Raw genomic sequence first — 19,189 nt, 5'->3', positions numbered from 1 at the left:
CCGATTCCCTTACACTTATGAGGATTAGTACTTAATAAATTTTGCTAGAATTTGAGATAACAAAGCTTTAGAGGCTATCTAATGCTTAGAATCAAGTACGTATCAAGAGACCATAAAGGATTAGGATATTTTATTTTATTTAGAATTATGTGACTCCCGGATTTGAACTTCGAAACACCTGTTCAATAATGTTCTATAACTTAGTTTTAGAATAATTAAGGTCATTAACCCGTACGAAGTACATGCTTTCAAACTAGTATATAGTATTAGGATCACATGAGTCCGCCACCTAAGTGTGGGTCCATAAGTCCTCTTTAAGACCATTGGATGAGGGAGTTGGAGGTTGGAGGGTTGAGATTGAAAGCAAAAAAAGAGGGGATTAATGCCTAATTAAACACTCCCCTTCTCTACTTTACTAATTCACATTAATTAAATATTAATCCACTATATAACATTAATTTTTCCACCCACTTCTCTCTCATTCACACAATTCATTTCTCTACTCCCTCTCTAAAACCCAAATTAATTCAAAACCCAAATAAATACTCCCATCCTAACAAAAAAAAAACAAATTAATTCACACACCACTACCACCGACCTACGCATCACCGGCCACCACCTCCGCACAACCACACACCCTCTGCTCATCACCACCCGACACCAACACCACCCACAAACCACCCGCCACCCCCACGACCAGCACCACCCGACACCACCTCACGTCACCCCTACACTTACTGACCATCACGACAACCCCACAACCACCACCATCGCTGATCTCACTCCCGCGCCCCCAACCACCCTCTTTCTCTTGGCCACCAACCCAGATCTGCACCTCCCACCAACAGCCTCCTCCATATCCCGCCAACACCACCAACAACGAACATCAAACACCAGTCGCCACCTTTTCCAATTTTTTTTTAAAATAACCTAGATCTACTAATTGACGATGGTGAGGGCGGTGGTGTTGGTGTGCGTGATTGGCGTCATTGAGGGATAAGTGCGGTGATGGGCGGCTGTAGGTGGCGACGCACGAGAGTGAGAGAGGAGGGAGTAGATCTGAGTTTTTGTACAATAATACAAGATTATTTTTTTAAAAACAAATGTGTGGAAGGTGTTTTAAAAAAAAACAAAAAACGATTACAATATTTGAGTCTTGATTTCAGATCTACTTTTCGTCCTTTTTTTTTTAATCTAGTTACGAAATTTTTTAGATCTTGTTTATATTTTATGACATCTTTTTATTCTAGTCCTAGATCTACTAAATAGATCTCATTTAATTTGTTTGTCAGTGGTCGGACTACGGTTACACTCATAAAGGACCAAAGTTACACTCGTAAAGGACCAAAGTTACACTTGTAAAACATGAAATTTACACTCGTAAAACTTCAAATTTACACTCGTAGACCTTCAAATTTAAACTTAAAATACTACATTTACACTCGTAAAGCATCAAATTTACACTCGTAGCATGTTAAGATTATATAAATTCCAATTTTTATATAGAAATTGCTTAAAAAATCAAATTTACATCTTAAAATATAACATTTACACTCGTAAAACATGAAAGTTACACTTGTAAAATGTTAAAATTATATAAATTGGCTTTCACCGGACGAGAAGCAAAGCATAACCTCTCAAATTTTCCGTCATAAAAAAACAATCAAAATTACACTCATAAAACATCAAAGTTACCCTTGTAAAATGTTAAAATTATATAAATTCAAAATTTCCGTCACAACAAAATCAAAATTACACTCGAAAAACATCAAAGTTACACTCGTAAAATGTTAGAGTTACACTTGTAAAATTTTAAATTTGTATAAATTCAAAAATTTTATATACAAAAACCGCATTAAAAGATCACATTTACACTCTTACAACTTACATTTACACTCATAAAACTCCTACAATATCTGAGTTACAAAAAACAGCCTTAAAAGATCACATTTACATTTCTACAGTTACACTCATAAAACTCCTACAATATCACATTTACACTCATTAATCACTCAAACTCAAAAGTGATTAAATTAGTGATTAGAGAGTGAAAAAGCAATTAATTATATGATAGAAATTGATTAGTGAGATTATTTTTTTGTTTCCTTTAATCTCAACCATCCATTTCAATCCAACTAATAACAATCTAAGAAAATCGAATCAAGTTAACACCGTCCCCGGCAACGGCGCCATTTTTGGTCGGACTCACTTGGAGCTTAATTTTCGGTTACTTGTCGTTAGGAGCACCTAGACCAAAACAATATTTATAACTTCACAAACAACTCTACTATTAGTAAAGAGGCAAGTAAAGGTCGGATCCCAAGGGACGGGTATTGATGTAGGATTTTCGATTGCAAGTAGCGGTGTCTAGGGGTGTCACGATTTGGGTTGAGATAAGAAGATCACTAAACTAAATAGCCATAAAAGTAAACAAGCAAGATGATTAAAATGAGATGTAAACAATTGATTAAAAGCACTAGGGTGTCATGGGGTCATAGGGGATTCATAGGAATTGATCATACAAACATATTCTCAAATTATAAGCAAGCAATTATTGTTGTGATGGATCGAGTTGGTTTATATTTTACAATCCTAGGAAGGTTTGGGTCCCGGAGCCGAATCGATTAGATTGTACAACACCTACAAGTCGACTTAATCATCCCTACTCAACTATATGCATGGTCTAATGAGACTCGAGTTGGTTTATGTCTTACAAGTCTCATTGAAAAGGTAAGTGATGGGTAAAAAATGTAAGGATTCATAGGCTCGCATTTCATCAAACATAACATGTGCATAAGTTGAGATCACAACAAGCAAGCAAATAGATTATGAAAACATATTAAATTAAGCATGAATCATCCCCCATGTTGGTTTCCCCTAATTACCCATTAACCCTAGTTAAGAAAACTACTCACTCATTATCAAGTTTGATATGTTAACAGGGTTGTCAATCATATTAACAAAGCAAAACATGATGAATAAATGAAGATGATTAACAATAATTAAAAAGGGATTAAGAGAATTATACCTACTAATGATTCCAAAATAAAGCAAATGCAATCCTAAATTCGCATTGTTTTTACCCCATAAATCAAAATAAAGCCACATAGTCATTAACATAAAGAGAAAAAAGGAGATTGGAAAGATCATACCATGCGGTCTTCAATATCCTCATGTCTCGGATGTGGCGTAGTCAATCAATGTGAACAAGGATGAACAAACACAATATATACAAGACTACACTATAAAGGAAATGAACATGTTTTTGGAATTTTTAAATTTTTCAATTTTTTGGATTTTTCGAAAAAAAAATTTGATTTTTTTTGGATTTTTGAATAAAAGTCAAGTTAGAATTTCCCATCCCCACACTAGTATGGGCATTGTCCTCAATGGCCAATACGATAAGAAATTATGCAAGCATGATGCATGATTTCTAAAGTAAATGCAAACTATACTAAGCTACACTACATGATGCATGGGTTTTTGCTATGGCGGAGAGCATAATTTAACTTAGCTCCCGATGCATATGCTTGGACTTCCCCAAACCAAAATAGACACTATTTCTAATGTCTTGAATTTCGGGGTAGTTCATGCACATGGAATTCAATGCATGAAACTACAAATTGTCATTTTGGATTTTACAAGTTGGGAACAATGAAAAGAACACCTTAATGAAGCCAAGGTTTTAGTCCTCCATGTTGCTAGGACTCCACAAACAAATGATCAAAATAAAATAAAGAAAACAAAAAAAGTAGACAAACCATAAGAGGGGTGAAAGAATGTAGGAGCCTCCAAGGTTTGCTAATCCTCCATCATATCATCATTATCATCATTTTCCTCCATAGATGTGGAATCATCTCCACTCCCACTTTCACTTCCTTGCTCTTCCTCACTTTCTTCTTCCTCTTCTTGAGCTTCTTCTTCTTGAACATTCTCTTGAACCTCTTCTTTTTCACCTTCTTCATCAACACCCTCACCATGAACATTCTCCTCTCCACCCGGTCTTCCACCACTAAAGGTGCTAGGAAAGAAAACTTCCCTATCCGCCCAACTAGGCAAAGGACATGATGGATCAAGAAGTCCTTGCCTAGCTAGATGTAGTAGGGGAGGATATTGGGCCTTGTAAGCATCCACTCTATCATTGTAAGCTTGCTTGTGCATTTCCCTCATGAGTAGAGTCATGTAATCATTTCCTACCTCGACATCCTTGGGTTTGAACTCGTGATACTCAAATGGTTAGGGTGGTGTGACAATGGAGGAGGAGGGCTCGTCAATCTCGCCTCTTTGTTGTTGAATAATGTACTCGGTCTCCTCGGAGAGTGGAAGAAGGTAGTTTGGTCGGTGAACACTCATTCGGCAAATCTTTGAAGGCAAAGTGAAGGATCTAGCTTCATTGGTTAACCACCCATATTTGGTGTCAAAAGAATCATGCTTGACCCACTTAAACTTGTGAATCATGGTGTCCATGTCGATGAGATGACCTCCTTTAACCGCCACATAAGTGTTGTTTTTGTTGAAATTTGGGTTAAAGTGCTTGGCCAAATGGGTAAATAGTCCTCCATTTACAATGAAAGCGGTGCCTTCTTTACCACAATTGACATTAAGTCATCGTTCAACCAAAAGCCTTAGAGCATTATATGGCTTAGTATATTCCCTTCCTATGTTCAAGGCCGATTCAAGAAGAACACAATCGAGCTTGATAAGATGATTAGTGCCATTTCTTGCTATCAAAGTATTCCCAATGACCTTATGCCACACTCTAATGCCCGGATGGTGGATTAATAGAGCACGACAATCATGAAAGCGCACAAATTTCTTTCCGGAAATTGCCTCCCAAAGAGGAGTGGGTTCATACTTGTCGGGGATCTTTGTATATTTCGGGGTATCGCTAAGGCCTAAAATCTTACTCAATTCGCCATAAGTGATGCGTCTATCAATATTTTCAAGACGAAACTCGATGTGGGTTCTAGTCTCCACCCTTGTGACTTTCAAGGAACTCAAAAATTCCAAGGTGAGGGAAGGATAAGTCAATTCTTTCATGGTAAAAAATTTACCCAATCCCATAGCCTCAAAGAAGGTTTTGGTTTGTTCAAGAACACCCAACTTTGTCAAAGCATCTTCACAAATAAATTTTGTAGGCATAATGGTCTTCTTAGCAAAGAGAACAAATTTATCCCTATGAGAGTCGGAAGTGAAAATTACCTCCGGATAATTGGATAATTGCTCAATGACCGGAGTTGTTGATGTTGTAGCTTCCATAGGGGGACCTTGTTGAACCTCCAACCTTGCCTCATGGACTACCAATGCCTTTGACAATTGTTTTGCTTGAAGAGTTTGTTGCCTTTTTGAAAGTTTCTTCTTTGGGGGTGCCTTGTTACCTCCTTTAGTTCTTGCCATTCTTGATTACACCAAAGAAAGATTAAAATCTTCAATTTTTAGTTAGGCCCAAATCGATTTAAGATGAAAGAATGTTGCTTTGTACCTTAAAAATCGACTCAAATGTTGAAGATTTTGGTGTTTGAATCAATTGTTGTTGCAAAAGGAGTGATTAATTTTTGTTGTAAGGAAGTTTGGATTTGATTTTGTTGAATTTGGTTGAGGAAATTTGGTTTTGTTGATGTAGATGATGAGGGTTTTTGGGGTTTTTGGGTTTTGGGTAGTGTTTGAATGTAGAAGAAATGAAAATGAATGAGGAAAAGGGGTTTAATAGACCCTTTATATTTGAAATAGCAGCAGGGGACGAGCGGACCAAGGTTGGGACGCTCGGATTCTTCGCGTTTTGCCTCAGGAAAGGACGCCACAGGACGAGCGTCTTTCAGCAAAGACGAGCGGATTCTTCAATTTGGGACGAGCGTCTTCCTGGACGGACGCGCGGATTCTGTTACAGGGTGATTTTTTAAAAATTACAACAGCAGAAAGACGAGCGTCTTCTCGGTAAGACGAGCGTCCAAAATCAGACGAGCGGATTCCCATTTGAGACGCTCGGATTCTGTGACAGACCATTTTTTGAATTCTATAGCTTTGCCAGACGAGCGGATTGTATCCTGGACAATCAGATTCCCTAACGACGAGCGGATTCCCTTTTTGGCCGCTCGGATTCTTCCTTGTGCATACGGATTCAAGTCCATCCGTGGGTACTGCATAACCCGTAACATTTTCATTCTTCAATTCCCGTGTTCTTCATTGTGGGGGCACTACAAAGGCATGAATAGCCTAGGCAATTGCTATCCCCACACTAAGTCAAAGCACTACATATTAATAAAATCATAAGTCCCTCCCTCACTTCTCTCAAAATGATGAATATCTTGATCAAGGCACAAAAATATAAATCCAAAAATGACAAAAATTAAATGTAAAAATTGAAATGCAAGTTAGGGAGTTAGAATATTTATAAATGGTGGTTTAGGGAAGACTCCACCAAACTCTCATCTAATGTGAGATGTCAAGGGGGCATGTTCAAGGTATTGTTGATGTTACTCAACACCTTGAAGAAGTAGTCAAAAGCTTGTTCATTGTCATGATAGAGGTCCTCAATAGATCTTTGCACTTGTTGTTCTCCGTGATGATCTTGGTTCATAGCATTACCAATGTAGGGATTGAATATCCCTTCGAACTCATCATCCCAAAGACCACAAACTTCGTCTACTTGATAATTGAAAATTTCTTGAGTTGATAGAGACAACTCTCCTTCTTTCTTGTTTTGGCCAATGAGGCCATCCTCTTCACTTGTCATTAGTGAGCTTTTCAAGCTCTCTTTGTTGCTATTTCCTTGCTCTTTTGATGGAGCATCATCAACTTTCTTTTTCCATTGGAATTCCGACTTCTTCCTATCATCCTTCCGGCTATAGTGATCAACCATAAAGCATGGTTCATGCAAACGTGGAGCTCTCATGGTTTTGTCAAGATTGAAAGTTATGGTCTCGTCTCCCACTTCTAGAGTAAGCTCTCCGTGTTTCACATCTATCACCGCACCCGCGGTGTGCAAGAAAGGTCAACCGAGGATGATCGGAATATTGGAGTCTTCTTCCATGTCAACAATGACAAAGTCCACCGAGATGAAGAATTTGCCGATTCTCACGGGAACATCTTCCCATATCCCTAACGGTGTCTTCGTCGATCTATCGGCCATTTGGAGTGTGATGTTGGTACATTTAAGCTCTCCCATCCCTAGCCTTTTACTAACCTAATACGGCATAACGCTCACGCTTGCTCCTAGATCACACAAAGCCTTGTTGATCGTGGTATCGCCAATGGTACACTGTATTGAGAAGCTTCCCGGGTCTTTAAGTTTTATAGGTGAACTCCCTTGAAGGATTGCACTACTCACCTTAGTGAAGGCGATAGTTTCAAGCTTCCGGATCGACTTCTTTTTCGTAAGGATGTCCTTCATGTACTTTGCATAGGTCGGCACGTGATTGATTAATTCCGTAAAAGGAATCCAGACTTCCAAATTCTTCACAATTTCCATGAATTTTCCAAGTTGGTCATCAAACTTAGGCTTACCTTGACGACTTGGTAATGGAAGTCTAATCACAATGGGCTCCTTCTTCTTGGCCTTTTCTTGACTTTTCTTTGAAACTTCTTCTTTTGTTGGTTCTCCTTCCTTAGAGTTTTGCACAACTTCTTCTTTGTCACTAGCTTCCACAACTTCATCCTCAACTTGCTTCTTTGGTCCTTCATATCTCGTACCACTCCTCAAGTGAATGCCACTAACCGTTTCATGTCTTGGGGGATTACCTTGAGGTGGTAATTGCCCCTTTTGTCTTTGAGAGTTTGAAGATGCTAGTTGGGTCAATTAAGTTTCCAACATTTTTGTGTGGGCTAGGATGTTGTTGATGGTGATGTCCTTTGCTTGACTATCTTTTTTCATTTGAGTGAAAAACTCTTGTTGATTCTTTTGCATTTGGAGGACCGCTTTTTGAACATCAAAACCTTGGTCATTTTGTTGATTGTATGGAGTTTGATTTTGGTAACCTTGGTTTTGGTTGAAAAAAGGTCTTTGATTTTGGTTTCTCATGGGAGGTGGGGTGTATGTTTGTTGAGGGTCTTGAACATTTTGGCTTTTGTATGAGAGATTTGGTGGAATTTGGTGTTTTCATTGTAATAATTGGAATAAGGGGTAACACTCTTGTATGCTTGAAAAGCATTCACTTGTTCATTTGTTCCCCTACATTCACTTTGGTCATGTCCCAAATTTCCACAATTCTCACATATCCCACTTGGGATTGATGAAGATGCTACCATGGCATTAACATGATGCTTTGATGATTTTGAGGCTTCTTCAAGTTTAGCCATAGCCTTTTCAAACTTCAAGTTAATGGTATCAATATGAGCACTAAGTTGAGCACCCAATTGAGTAATAGAGTCCACTTCATGCTTTCCTCCTCTAGTAGCCTTGCGAGGTCTACTATATTGTGAATTATGGACCGCCATTTCCTCAATCTTGTTCCAATTTGATTATCGTCAACTTCGGTGAACATACCATTTGATCCCATGTTGAGAATGTTTCTTGAGTCTTCATAAAGACCATTCCAAAATTGTTGTACCAAGAACCACTCGCTAAGTCCATGATGAGGACATGAGCGACAAATTTCTTTGAACTGCTCCCAAGCTTCATACAAAGATTCTTCATCCCTTTGCTTAAAACCCGTAATTTGAGCTCTTAGCATGTTAGTCTTTTCCGGAGGGTAGAATTTTTTGTAGAAAGCTAGAGCCAACTTCATCCAAGATTCAATTCCAAGAGTAGCCTTATCGAGGCTTTTTAACCATTGTTTTGCGGTGCCGATTAGAGAAAAAGGAAATAAGACCCATCGAATTTGGTCTTGAGTCACACCGGTTTGTGAAATCGCATCACAATAGTCACAAAAAGTTTCCATGTGGGAGTGAGGGTCTTCACTAGGCATCCCCCCAAATTGGCTTCTTTCAACTAATTGGATAAATGTGGATTTTGCAATAAAGTTTCCGGTTAAGTGTTGTGGTGTGGGAGTACCATTGGGTAGGTTCTCCTCGGTTGGTACGGAATGTGATGAAAATTTAGGCATTGTGGGTTGATTTTGTGATTGATTTGGTGTTGGGTTCTCCTCACCTTATCTTGCAAAAGGGTTGATGAACTCAATAGTATTTGTTTGAATATCTACAACCTCGCCAATACCTCTCAAAGTACCTCTAGCAAGTCTTCTATTGGTTGTCAAAGTCCTTTCAATTTCGTGATCAATGGGTAACAAGTTACCTTGTGATCTTCTAGACATGCAAAATATCAAATAACTTGAAAACAATTAGAACAAACCTTGAGGAGTTTTACTTCCCCAAGGCAAAGAAAGACACAACTAATAATAATCTAAGAAAATCAAATCAAGTTAACACCGTCCCCGGCAACGGCGCCATTTTTGGTCGGACTCACTTGGAGCTTAATTTTCGGTTACTTGTCGTTAGGAGCACCTAGACCAAAACAATATTTATAACTTCACAAACAACTCTACTATTAGTAAAGAGGTAAGTAAAGGTCGGATCCCAAGGGACGGGTATTGATGTAGGATTTTCGATTGCAAGTAGCGGTGTCTAGGGGTGTCACGATTTGGGTTGAGATAAGAAGATCACTAAACTAAATAGCAATAAAAGTAAACAATCAAGAAGATTAAAATGAGATGTAAATAATTGATTAAAAGCACTAGGGTGTCATGGGGTCATAGGGGATTCATAGGAATTGATCATACAAACATATTCTCAAATTATAAGTAAGCAATTATTGTTGTGATGGATCGAGTTGGTTTATATCTTACAATCCTAGGAAGGTTTGGGTCCCGGAGCCGAATCGATTAGATTGTACAACACCTACAAGTCGACTTAATCCTCCCTACTCAACTATATGCATGGTCTAATGAGACTCGAGTTGGTTTATGTCTTACAAGTCTCATTGAAAAGGTAAGTGATGGGTAAAAAATGCAAGGATTCATAGGCTCGCATTTCATCAAACATAACATGTGCATAAGTTGAGATCACAACAAGCAAGCAAATAGATTATGAAAACGTATTAAATTAAGCATGAATCATCCCCCGTGTTGGTTTCCCCTAATTACCCATTAACCCTAGTTAAGGAAACTACTCACTCATTATCAAGTTTGATATGTTAACAAGGTTGTCAATCATATTAACAAAGCAAAACACGATGAATAAATGAAGATGATTAACAATAATTAAAAAGGGATTAAGAGAATTATACCTACTAATGATTCCAAAATAAAGCAAAGAATAATAGAAGTACTTGATGAATGATTGGAAGGTTGTCAATCTCCCAACAATAACCCAAATAATCTTCAATTACCCAAAATAAAAGATGAACAAAAGAGAGATTAAGGAAATGAGATTTGTATTAAGACTTGATTAGAAGTTGATTACAAGATTAAGAAGAGATTAGAATGATATAAACTATACTAAAGATTAATAAGAAGAACATGATTAATCTAATTAGACTAATGGGGTATTTATAGTGGGGATTAGGTACACAAATTAGGGTTTACTAAGGGCTTAAATGATGATTAAGTCCTTGAGGAATCACTCCTCTCAGAAAAGATGCGAGTCTCCATTTTGCTAGTCTTCCGAAAATATCCGCATCTTTAATGGAGGGGAGAAGAGGACGTATGGGCCTGTAAGACAATCCGAGCGTCCGAGGGTCGGGACGGGCGGATTCTGGGTTGGCTGGACGGACGTCTTGATGGCTAGACGAGCGGATTGGGGCGTGGTCGGACGGGCGTCCCTATGGCAAAGACGCTCGGATCTTTGGAGTCCTGGACGGGCGTCTTGCTATGCTGGACGAGCGGATCTCGTCACAGCTTTTCTTTTCTTCTTTTCTTCTTTTCTTCCTCTCTTCTTCCAATAATCCTCCGGGATTTAGTCGGGGATGTAAGGATTTCTTCATCATTGCCCATCTACTATAATATATACAAAGGCCTTCTAGTCTTGTCTTCCCTTTGATGCTTGGTCATTAGATTCGATAAATTTAGCTCTATTTTGCCATGAAAATGCAAGGTTTGCACTCCTCTCCTACCAAGGAAACAAAACCTCAAAGAATATGCAAAACAAAGGACTAAAGATAGTAGATGACCCAAATATGCACTAAAAAGCATAGGAACGAGGCTAATTCGGGGACTAAATATGCTCAAATAATGGTCACATCAAAACTAATAAGTGATAATTAATTATGCTGATCAACATTTTATAAATTATTTTGTTACTGATCAAATATCATCTTAATTAAAATAAAATTTATTTGAATAATGCAACAATCAGCATTAAGTTCTCAAATTATATCATTTCACAATACGTTAGGTTCCAAATAAATTAATTTTTGTTCAAAATGATGTGAATATAATTTTATGTAATTTTAATTTTTTTTATATATAACGTATGATATTTATGTATCAAACATATAGAGTTCGAACTCAACTTATTCAAATATTTTGATTGTATTTTGCATCTGTTATGTGTGAAACTATAAAAATTGCACCTTTTGTATTTTTAAACAACTATATATAAATAATGTTTAAGAGTTTCCTATAAATAAAATAGGTTAACTTTCTCAAATAATATTTTTTGAGGTTTAACTTCAAAGTATTTAAAATATAACATATAAAATATTTAAATAAAATTAATATTTAGCTAGTCATAATCAATATTTATACTTGACGGATACGTATTTTAAATGAAAATATTAAAGAGAAATGTAAAGTTTTTTTCTACTTTTTCATGTCTTTTATAATACTATATTATTTAATAATCATTACTTTTGTTTTGATTATTCAAATGCATTCGCGATCACTGTGTACATACATACTCGTACACATACTCGTTATCACACTATTTAAACCTATCAAAATCTCATATGTATTCAATTTCTCGCAATATAATTTTTTTAATTCCCACATAAAAACTTATCTCTTAGTAGTTTTTTTTAAGTTATGTTTTTAAATTTTTTTTTTTGTTAAAATGTAAGTATATTAATGAAAAATATATCAAGTAGCCTAGTGGTCCAAGAGACCCAACCCAAGATACTCGACCCGAAAAAACAAAACTCAAAAACAAACAAGGCCTAAATCAATCTGGCCCGACTACACTCAAACGACAACAAAACCAAATGAACAAAATCAGATATTGCATCTTCAATGTTGTCGCTCGTCATCTTCCCCAAAATCACCCCCAAATTCCTTCATCTCTTTCCTGAACATCATCATTAGCAATTGCGCATCCGATCAAGCAAATATCTATCCCGGGCCCCCATTTGGTTAGGCAAACTCATGATTCTTTGGGTTACCTCTTTAATGAGCAAAGTTACCAGTTTGTTGGGATGGAGGAGTGTCAATTCATGCTTACACAAGTTGCGTTGTCTCCAGATGTAGTAAATACAAGCATTGTAGAGTGCATTGATTATCCCCTTCCTCGTTCCATAACCAGTCAACTTCTTTCGCCATTCAATTGTGCCATGGTAAGGAAAAGTCTCCCCAATACGAGATCCAAGGAGGGAGATGACCCTGGAGATGTACTCACAATCAAAGAACAAATGAGTAAAACTCTCAGATCCAGTTCCGCATATACCACAGGTATCGACATCACTAATCCCCAATTTGTGCAATTTTTCATTGGTGTTTAAACCTTTATGAAAATAAATCCATGTTAAGAACCCATGCTTAGGAATAGTGAACTTGTCCCATACCAGTCCCTTCCACTGTATCCTTTCCCCTTTGTTTCTGAGCATATCATAGCCTTTGGCTACAGTGTATTCGTGCCCCTTATCCGTTGTCCACATATTCTGCTGGTGGGACTCTTGAAACACAGTTTTAATTTGGCAGATTTTTCTCCAGGACCAACTGCAATTATGTTTTTAAGAAATACAATGACTCTTCCAAATATATTTTTCTTAGGATTTAATGGTCTAAGTTTTATAACTTTCTCAAAATGTCTTTTTACGTAAACATATAATATTATGAGACACTCACTTTAATCATCTCTACAAATCAAAATATTTCAATAAATATAATGAAAATTATACTCAATTTGAAGCATTTTTCGCAATAAACGTAATTATTTACATTTTAGGATTTTTATCAAAATAATATTTTAATAAATTTAGAATAAAATCACCATAATTATTTAATGTAATTTTATAATAAAATTTATTAAGCTATAATTAATATTTTGCTGAGATTTATACAGAATTTTTATGTTTATATTTAATGTTCATCTGTAATTAATACTTGTATTTAAAGCTGGGTTGACACGTGACGCATCCAAAGCGGTTCAACCCAATTTTATATATATACTAGGTAGTATCCCACGCTTGGCGCGGCCTGCTTGAAAATTGTATTATTTTAATTGAAGAAAAATAATATAATTCATATATGACATTTAATATCTTTACTTATAAATAAAAATAAATTAACTTTCTCAGCTCTTATTTTCTCAGGTTTAACTTCAATATTTGAAAATAAAATACATACAGTTTTAATTATAACCAATGAGTAATAGTTAGCTATTCATGATAAACGTTACTCCCTCTGTCCCGGTCATTTGTTGTCATTTTTCATTTTGGGGTGTCTCCGTTAATTGTTGTCCTTTCTATTTTCAGAATGAACTTGATAAGCAATTTGATTATTCACCTTCAAATTGTTCCCCTTGTCATTTAGTAATTGATCTCCTTCTCTTTCTTTGGTCTTTGTGCTAAAACCAAAAGACAGCAATTGACCGGGACGGAGGGATTAGTATATAAATAATTTTGCGACTTATCAAATATCATATTAATTAAAATAAATGTATTCGAATAATGCAACGATCAACATTACGTTCTTAAGTTAGATCATTTCACGATAAGTTATGTTCGAAATCAATTAATATATGTTCAAAACGATGTGAATACCATTTGATGCATTTTTCAATTTTCAATGTATAACGTGTGGTGTTTATGTATCAAACATATAGATCAAATTTCAACTTATTCGAATGTTTTGGTTGTGTAAATCTTGCATATGCTATGTGTCAAACATCATATTTATAAGAAATTTGCACCTTTTTTTTTCAAAGAACTATATATAAAATAGGGTTTATTGATAAACAATACCAATATAAGAACCCTTTTTCATAATCAGTACCAACATAATCAATAATTAGTAATCAGTGCCAAAATATTAACTTTTTTCTACGATAGGTTCAAGTCGCATGCAAACCCCATCTTAACCTACTCGAAAAAGTCCAAAAAGCCACCATTCAAGTACAAATCTCCACTCGTTATCACATTATTTAATACCTCTTAAATCTCAAATGTATTTAATTTGTCCAATATAGTTTTTTCATTATCACATCATAAAAACTTATCTCTTAGTAATTATCTTTAAGTTTTGTTTTTAATAAATATAATGAATCTTTCAAATATTTTTTTTGATGGATTTAATAGTCTAAGTATTTTAACTTTCTCAAAATGTTTTTCTTTAGTAAATGTAACGCATGGTGAGACACCAACTTTAATCATCTATACAAATCAAAATATTTCAATAAATATAATGAAAGTATACTCAATTTAAAGCATTTTTCGCAATAAAGGTAATGATTTACATTGTAGAATTTATTAAACTTTAATTAATATTTTGCTGAGATTTATGTACATTTATTACGTTTATATTTAATGTTCAGCTGTAATTAATGCTTGTATTTAAAGCTGGGTTGACACGTGGCGCATTCACAACATATATATATATATATATATATATATATATATATATATATATATAGAGAGAGAGAGAGAGAGAGAGAGAGAGATAGGATCTTGTGAGTTTGGTTTCTTATGGTGAGTTGTGAGTTTGTGCTTGGAAAGCTCAGCCACTAGATTATATTAGAGATGAATGGCCAAGATCTAATCTTACATGTCATATAAAATCACTGTCATTTACTTATTTTCTCTTTTTTTCTAGTGCTACTCTTTTTTTTTTTTTACTTTAATTTTTTTTCTTTTTTTTTACCTCGTGTTATTATGTTTTTTTTACAACTTTGTTTTTTTTTCCTCTTATGTTTTTCTCTAATTTTCTCATTATGTTACCTTTTTTTTCTTTTTCTTTTTGTAACAGATTTTTTTTACATGAACTTTTTTTTACTCTTATTTTTTTTTATCTCGTGTTATTATGCTGTTATTGTGCTTTTTTTTACTTTGATTTTTTAACGACTTTGATTTTTACCTTTTTCTCTTTTTTTTATCACATGTTATTGTGCTGTTATTGTGCTCTTATTGTTATTCCGCTGTTATTGTGATGTTATTCTGTTGTTACTTTGATTTTTTTTTTCTTTTTTTTACCACGTGTTATTGTGCTGTTATTCTACTGTTATTCTGGTGTTATTGTGATGTTATTCCGGTGCCACTTTGATTTTTTTACGACTTTGAATTTTTTTTCTTTTTTTTTTACCACGTGTTATTGTGCTGTTATTCTACTGTTATTCTGTTGTTATTCGACTGTTATTCTACTATTATTGTTATTGTGGTGTTATTCTGCTGTTATTGTGATATTATTCCGGTGTCACTTTGATTTTCAGTCTGCATTCGCGAAAACTGATCCTCAACAACAGAACACATCTTACTAATCGCCATCTCCCACAAATTCTCCACCTTCCATTTTTAAATCAACCCTCCTCCCGTCCTAAAAACTCGATCCTTCACCTATCAACTTTGAATTCCTTATCAACTGATGAGTTGAGCAGCTCGAAATCCGCGTTTGACATCATTCCTTGTAATTTCTCCACAACATTATTCTCAAATTAAGCATTCCTATAATTCAACTACTTGAATTCACCTCAATTTTGTCCAATTCAATCCAAATTTAAATAAAACTCATTTAAATCCACATTTTGCTGAATTCCTTCTTCGGATCAGTTTCCGAAATATAATACATCGGCCTGCACACGAATGACATCAATGTATTGTCTGCTGTACAGTAAACAGAAGTTAAAAATGATCTGTCAAAATCTGAGCAGAAGATGTGGCTGGTGCATCACTGCATCTACCAAATAATAATTTAGATAATAAATCATAAATGCACGAATGACATTGACATTAATTGATTTTTTATTAAGAGAAATTATTGTTTATAGGTCCTGTAAGTTGAATGCCTGGCATTTAAAGTCCAGTCAAGATTTTCTAGATGCACATGGTTGTTACTGAGAATTGACAGGTTTATCCTACATAAATGACTTATGATTAACTTATTTTATCACTTATTGCGTTGTTTTAGTTGAATTATGTACCGAGAAATTGGAACTCCCTTGTATTCTTCCCTCCGCATTCCACGTGCTTTGCCCGTCACTCTCTTCACAGCCTTTATTGCCGGAAATTCAACCATTATTTTCACCGCCGTCAATGTAATCGGCGTCAGGCGACATGTCGAAGAGCGGAGTCCACCATTTGCAATTGACGGTGGTTCTAATGGCGAATTTGCGACGATTGATGTCAGAATGTTTAATGTCGACGGCGGTGGAGGTGGTGGTGAGTGAGGTGAGTGGGAGGAGATTGGAAGCCATTGATGAAGGTTTGAAAACAGAGAAAAAAAATTGATTTGGGGATTTTTGTGTTTTTTAGAGTAGTGAAAACTGAAGTGTGATGCGTGTGTTTTTTTTTTGTTTTAAAATATTAAGATATCTAAATTTCAGCCCTTTATTTTTGTTTATCTAGTGGCTAAGATTTTCCAAACTCACAACTCACCGTAAGAACCAAACTCACGAGATCCCGCCTCTATATATATATAGGCGGATCTTGTAAGTTTTGTTTCTTATGGTGAGTTTGTACTTGCAAATCTCAGCCACATGATTATATTAGAGATGAATGGCCAAGATCTAATTTTACTTGTGAATTATTCTTAAGTTCTTATGTTTTTCTCTAATTTTCTCATTATGTTACTTTTTTTTTCCCTTTTTGTACCACTTGTTTTTCTGGTGTTACTCTTATTTTTTTTTACACTCTTTTTTTTTTACCTCGTGTTATTATGATGTTATTGTGTTTTTTTTAACTTTGGTTTTTTTTACGACTTTGATTTTTTTTTCTCTTTTTTTAACCAAGTGTTATTGTGATGTTATTCCAGCGTCACTTAGATTTTTTTTACTACTTTGATTTTTTTACTCTTTTTTTTTACCACATGTTATTGTGTTGTTATTATGTTATTATTGTTATTCTGGTGTTATTGTGATGTTATTGTGATGTTATTCCGGTGTCACTTAGAATTTTTTACTACTATGATTTTTTTACTCTTTTTTTTTACCACATGTTATTGTGCTGTTATTCTGATGTTATTGTTATTCTGGTGTTATTGTGATGTTATTCCGGTGTCACTTAGATTTTTTTTACTACTTTGATTTTTTTTACTCTTTTTTTTTACCACGTGTTATTGTGCTGTTATTCTGGTGTTATTGTGATGTTATTCCGGTGTCACTTTGATTTTTTTACTCTCTTTTACCACTGGTTATTGTACTATTATTCTGGTGTTATTGTGATGTTATTACCGTGTCACTTTGATGTTTTTTACTACTTTGATTTTTTTACTCTTTTTTTCCCGTGTTATTGTGCTGTTATTCTGGTGTTATTGAGATGTTATTCCGGTGTAACTTTGATATTTTTTTACTACTTTGATTTTTTTTTACTTTTTTTTACCCGTGTTATTGTAGTGAGAGAAGCTCAGAAATCGCAGGTTAGGCACTGAAGTAGATAATGCCTTGCACCATTCGGCCCCACTAGCCGAAATTACCACACCATTTAGATATAGTCCTTTACGGTTTGTCATGTTTCAAATTAGCCCGAAACCCAACATAGAACCCGCCAGTTCATCCCCATCGCGCGCCGTCATCAAACTTCCTTACCGTCTCAGATCCAAACCATCACAGCTTTAGCTCTTTTATTTCAAACTTGAAGTGATGGGGCGAAATTTTCGACTTCCTCATCCTCTGCATCTCAGACAACCGCCAATTTCGAGCCCAGAATTAAGGTTTTCATTATGTAATCAATGGCGGAAGCTCGGATAAAATCCATCAACGGCAGCGCAGATCAACTACGCCCGCTCTCAACAACCGATCTTCATTATCTCTCCACGAGATCACCACCGCAAAAGCCTCCATGTCTAAGCGAATCTCCATCTCAATTATTCAAAACGAATTATACTTCTTTTGAAACATAGAGTAATCCTCGAGATCTGGTTTTGGAACTGAATATAACGCAGTTAGGTAATTGATTGAGGAAAGAAGAATAAAAAAGACCTGCTTTTGGAACACAGGGGAATCAATGATTTCAATTTGGGATTTTTTTGGATATAAACCGAGGAGGATGAAGAAAGATGACGTTTGATACAGAGTTTGTTTTATTTTGTTATTTAATCTCGGTTGTTGGTTTCTTTTATCTAATGGTTGAGATTTCCAAGCACAAACTCACCGTAAGAACCAAACTCACGAGATCCCGCATATATATATATATATATATATATATATATATATATATATATATATATATATATATATATATATATATATTGTATTATGCAAGAAACATCAAGTGTTTAAGTGGTAAAGGCGTTGGTTATTTACCTATGGGTCCTAGGTATTATATACATATTCTTCTCTCCTTAAATGCATTTTACATAATGCTTATGTGAAAAATTAGTAATAAATAAAAAATGAAAATTGAAATTTTAGATTAGTAATAAATACAAAATGGAAAATTTTAGGTGGGAAATAACAAAATTTTAGGTTAGTAATAAATACTCGATATTTATTTATGAATTAGATTTAACTAGATTTGGTGCTCGGCTTCGCCCGGGCTACCTCTATTTACCGTTAAATTTTATTTTCAATGAAATAAACTATGTTGGAGTTGTCTAACTCACACGCTTACTATTTGTAATATATTTTTCTACGGCATATCTTGTAATTATGATGAAATGTAAAATTTATTTTCAAATTATGAGACACGTTCACCACCCTACTATTAATATTATTACTTTCACGACATTCTTTCTTAATATCATTACGTTCACTACTCCCGTGGTTACTATTGTTTCCTTTACTAATTCCTCTATTTTTTCTGTTAAATTCAGTATTCCCGTTAATTTTATCCGGCCTATATTTAAATAAATAAAATATTTCATTGAATCGATTGGTTATTTAATTGTTCATACTTTTT

General features: G+C 35.0%; 1 protein-coding gene and 1 non-coding gene across 2 annotated transcripts; one reads left to right on the top strand and one right to left on the bottom strand.

Annotated features, from left to right (window-relative positions):
• The first annotated feature begins 8,562 nt into the window (after positions 1-8,562).
• On the top strand, positions 8,563-8,669 carry LOC141603049 (small nucleolar RNA R71). The gene has a single exon (XR_012524947.1). It is a non-coding gene; the product is annotated as a small nucleolar RNA R71 (small nucleolar RNA).
• Positions 8,670-12,226: 3,557 nt separating this feature from the next.
• Positions 12,227-12,799, bottom strand: LOC141601207 (uncharacterized). Its single transcript, XM_074421471.1, has one exon. It carries the CDS (start codon positions 12,797-12,799, stop codon positions 12,227-12,229), a length of 573 nt encoding a protein of 190 aa, XP_074277572.1.
• Between the last annotated feature and the right edge of the window lie 6,390 nt (positions 12,800-19,189).

Source organism: Silene latifolia, chromosome 9, assembly GCF_048544455.1.
Source record: "Silene latifolia isolate original U9 population chromosome 9, ASM4854445v1, whole genome shotgun sequence".
NCBI classification, from domain to species: Eukaryota; Viridiplantae; Streptophyta; class Magnoliopsida; order Caryophyllales; family Caryophyllaceae; genus Silene; species Silene latifolia.
Note: the sequence above shows the minus strand (reverse complement) of the source record. Positions and strands in the feature narration are given on the sequence as shown.

What these genes read in the sequence shown, in the direction of transcription:
- LOC141601207 (XM_074421471.1), bottom strand. Translation starts at nt 12,799, where the DNA reads ATGTGGACAACGGATAAGGGGCACGAATACACTGTAGCCAAAGGCTAT.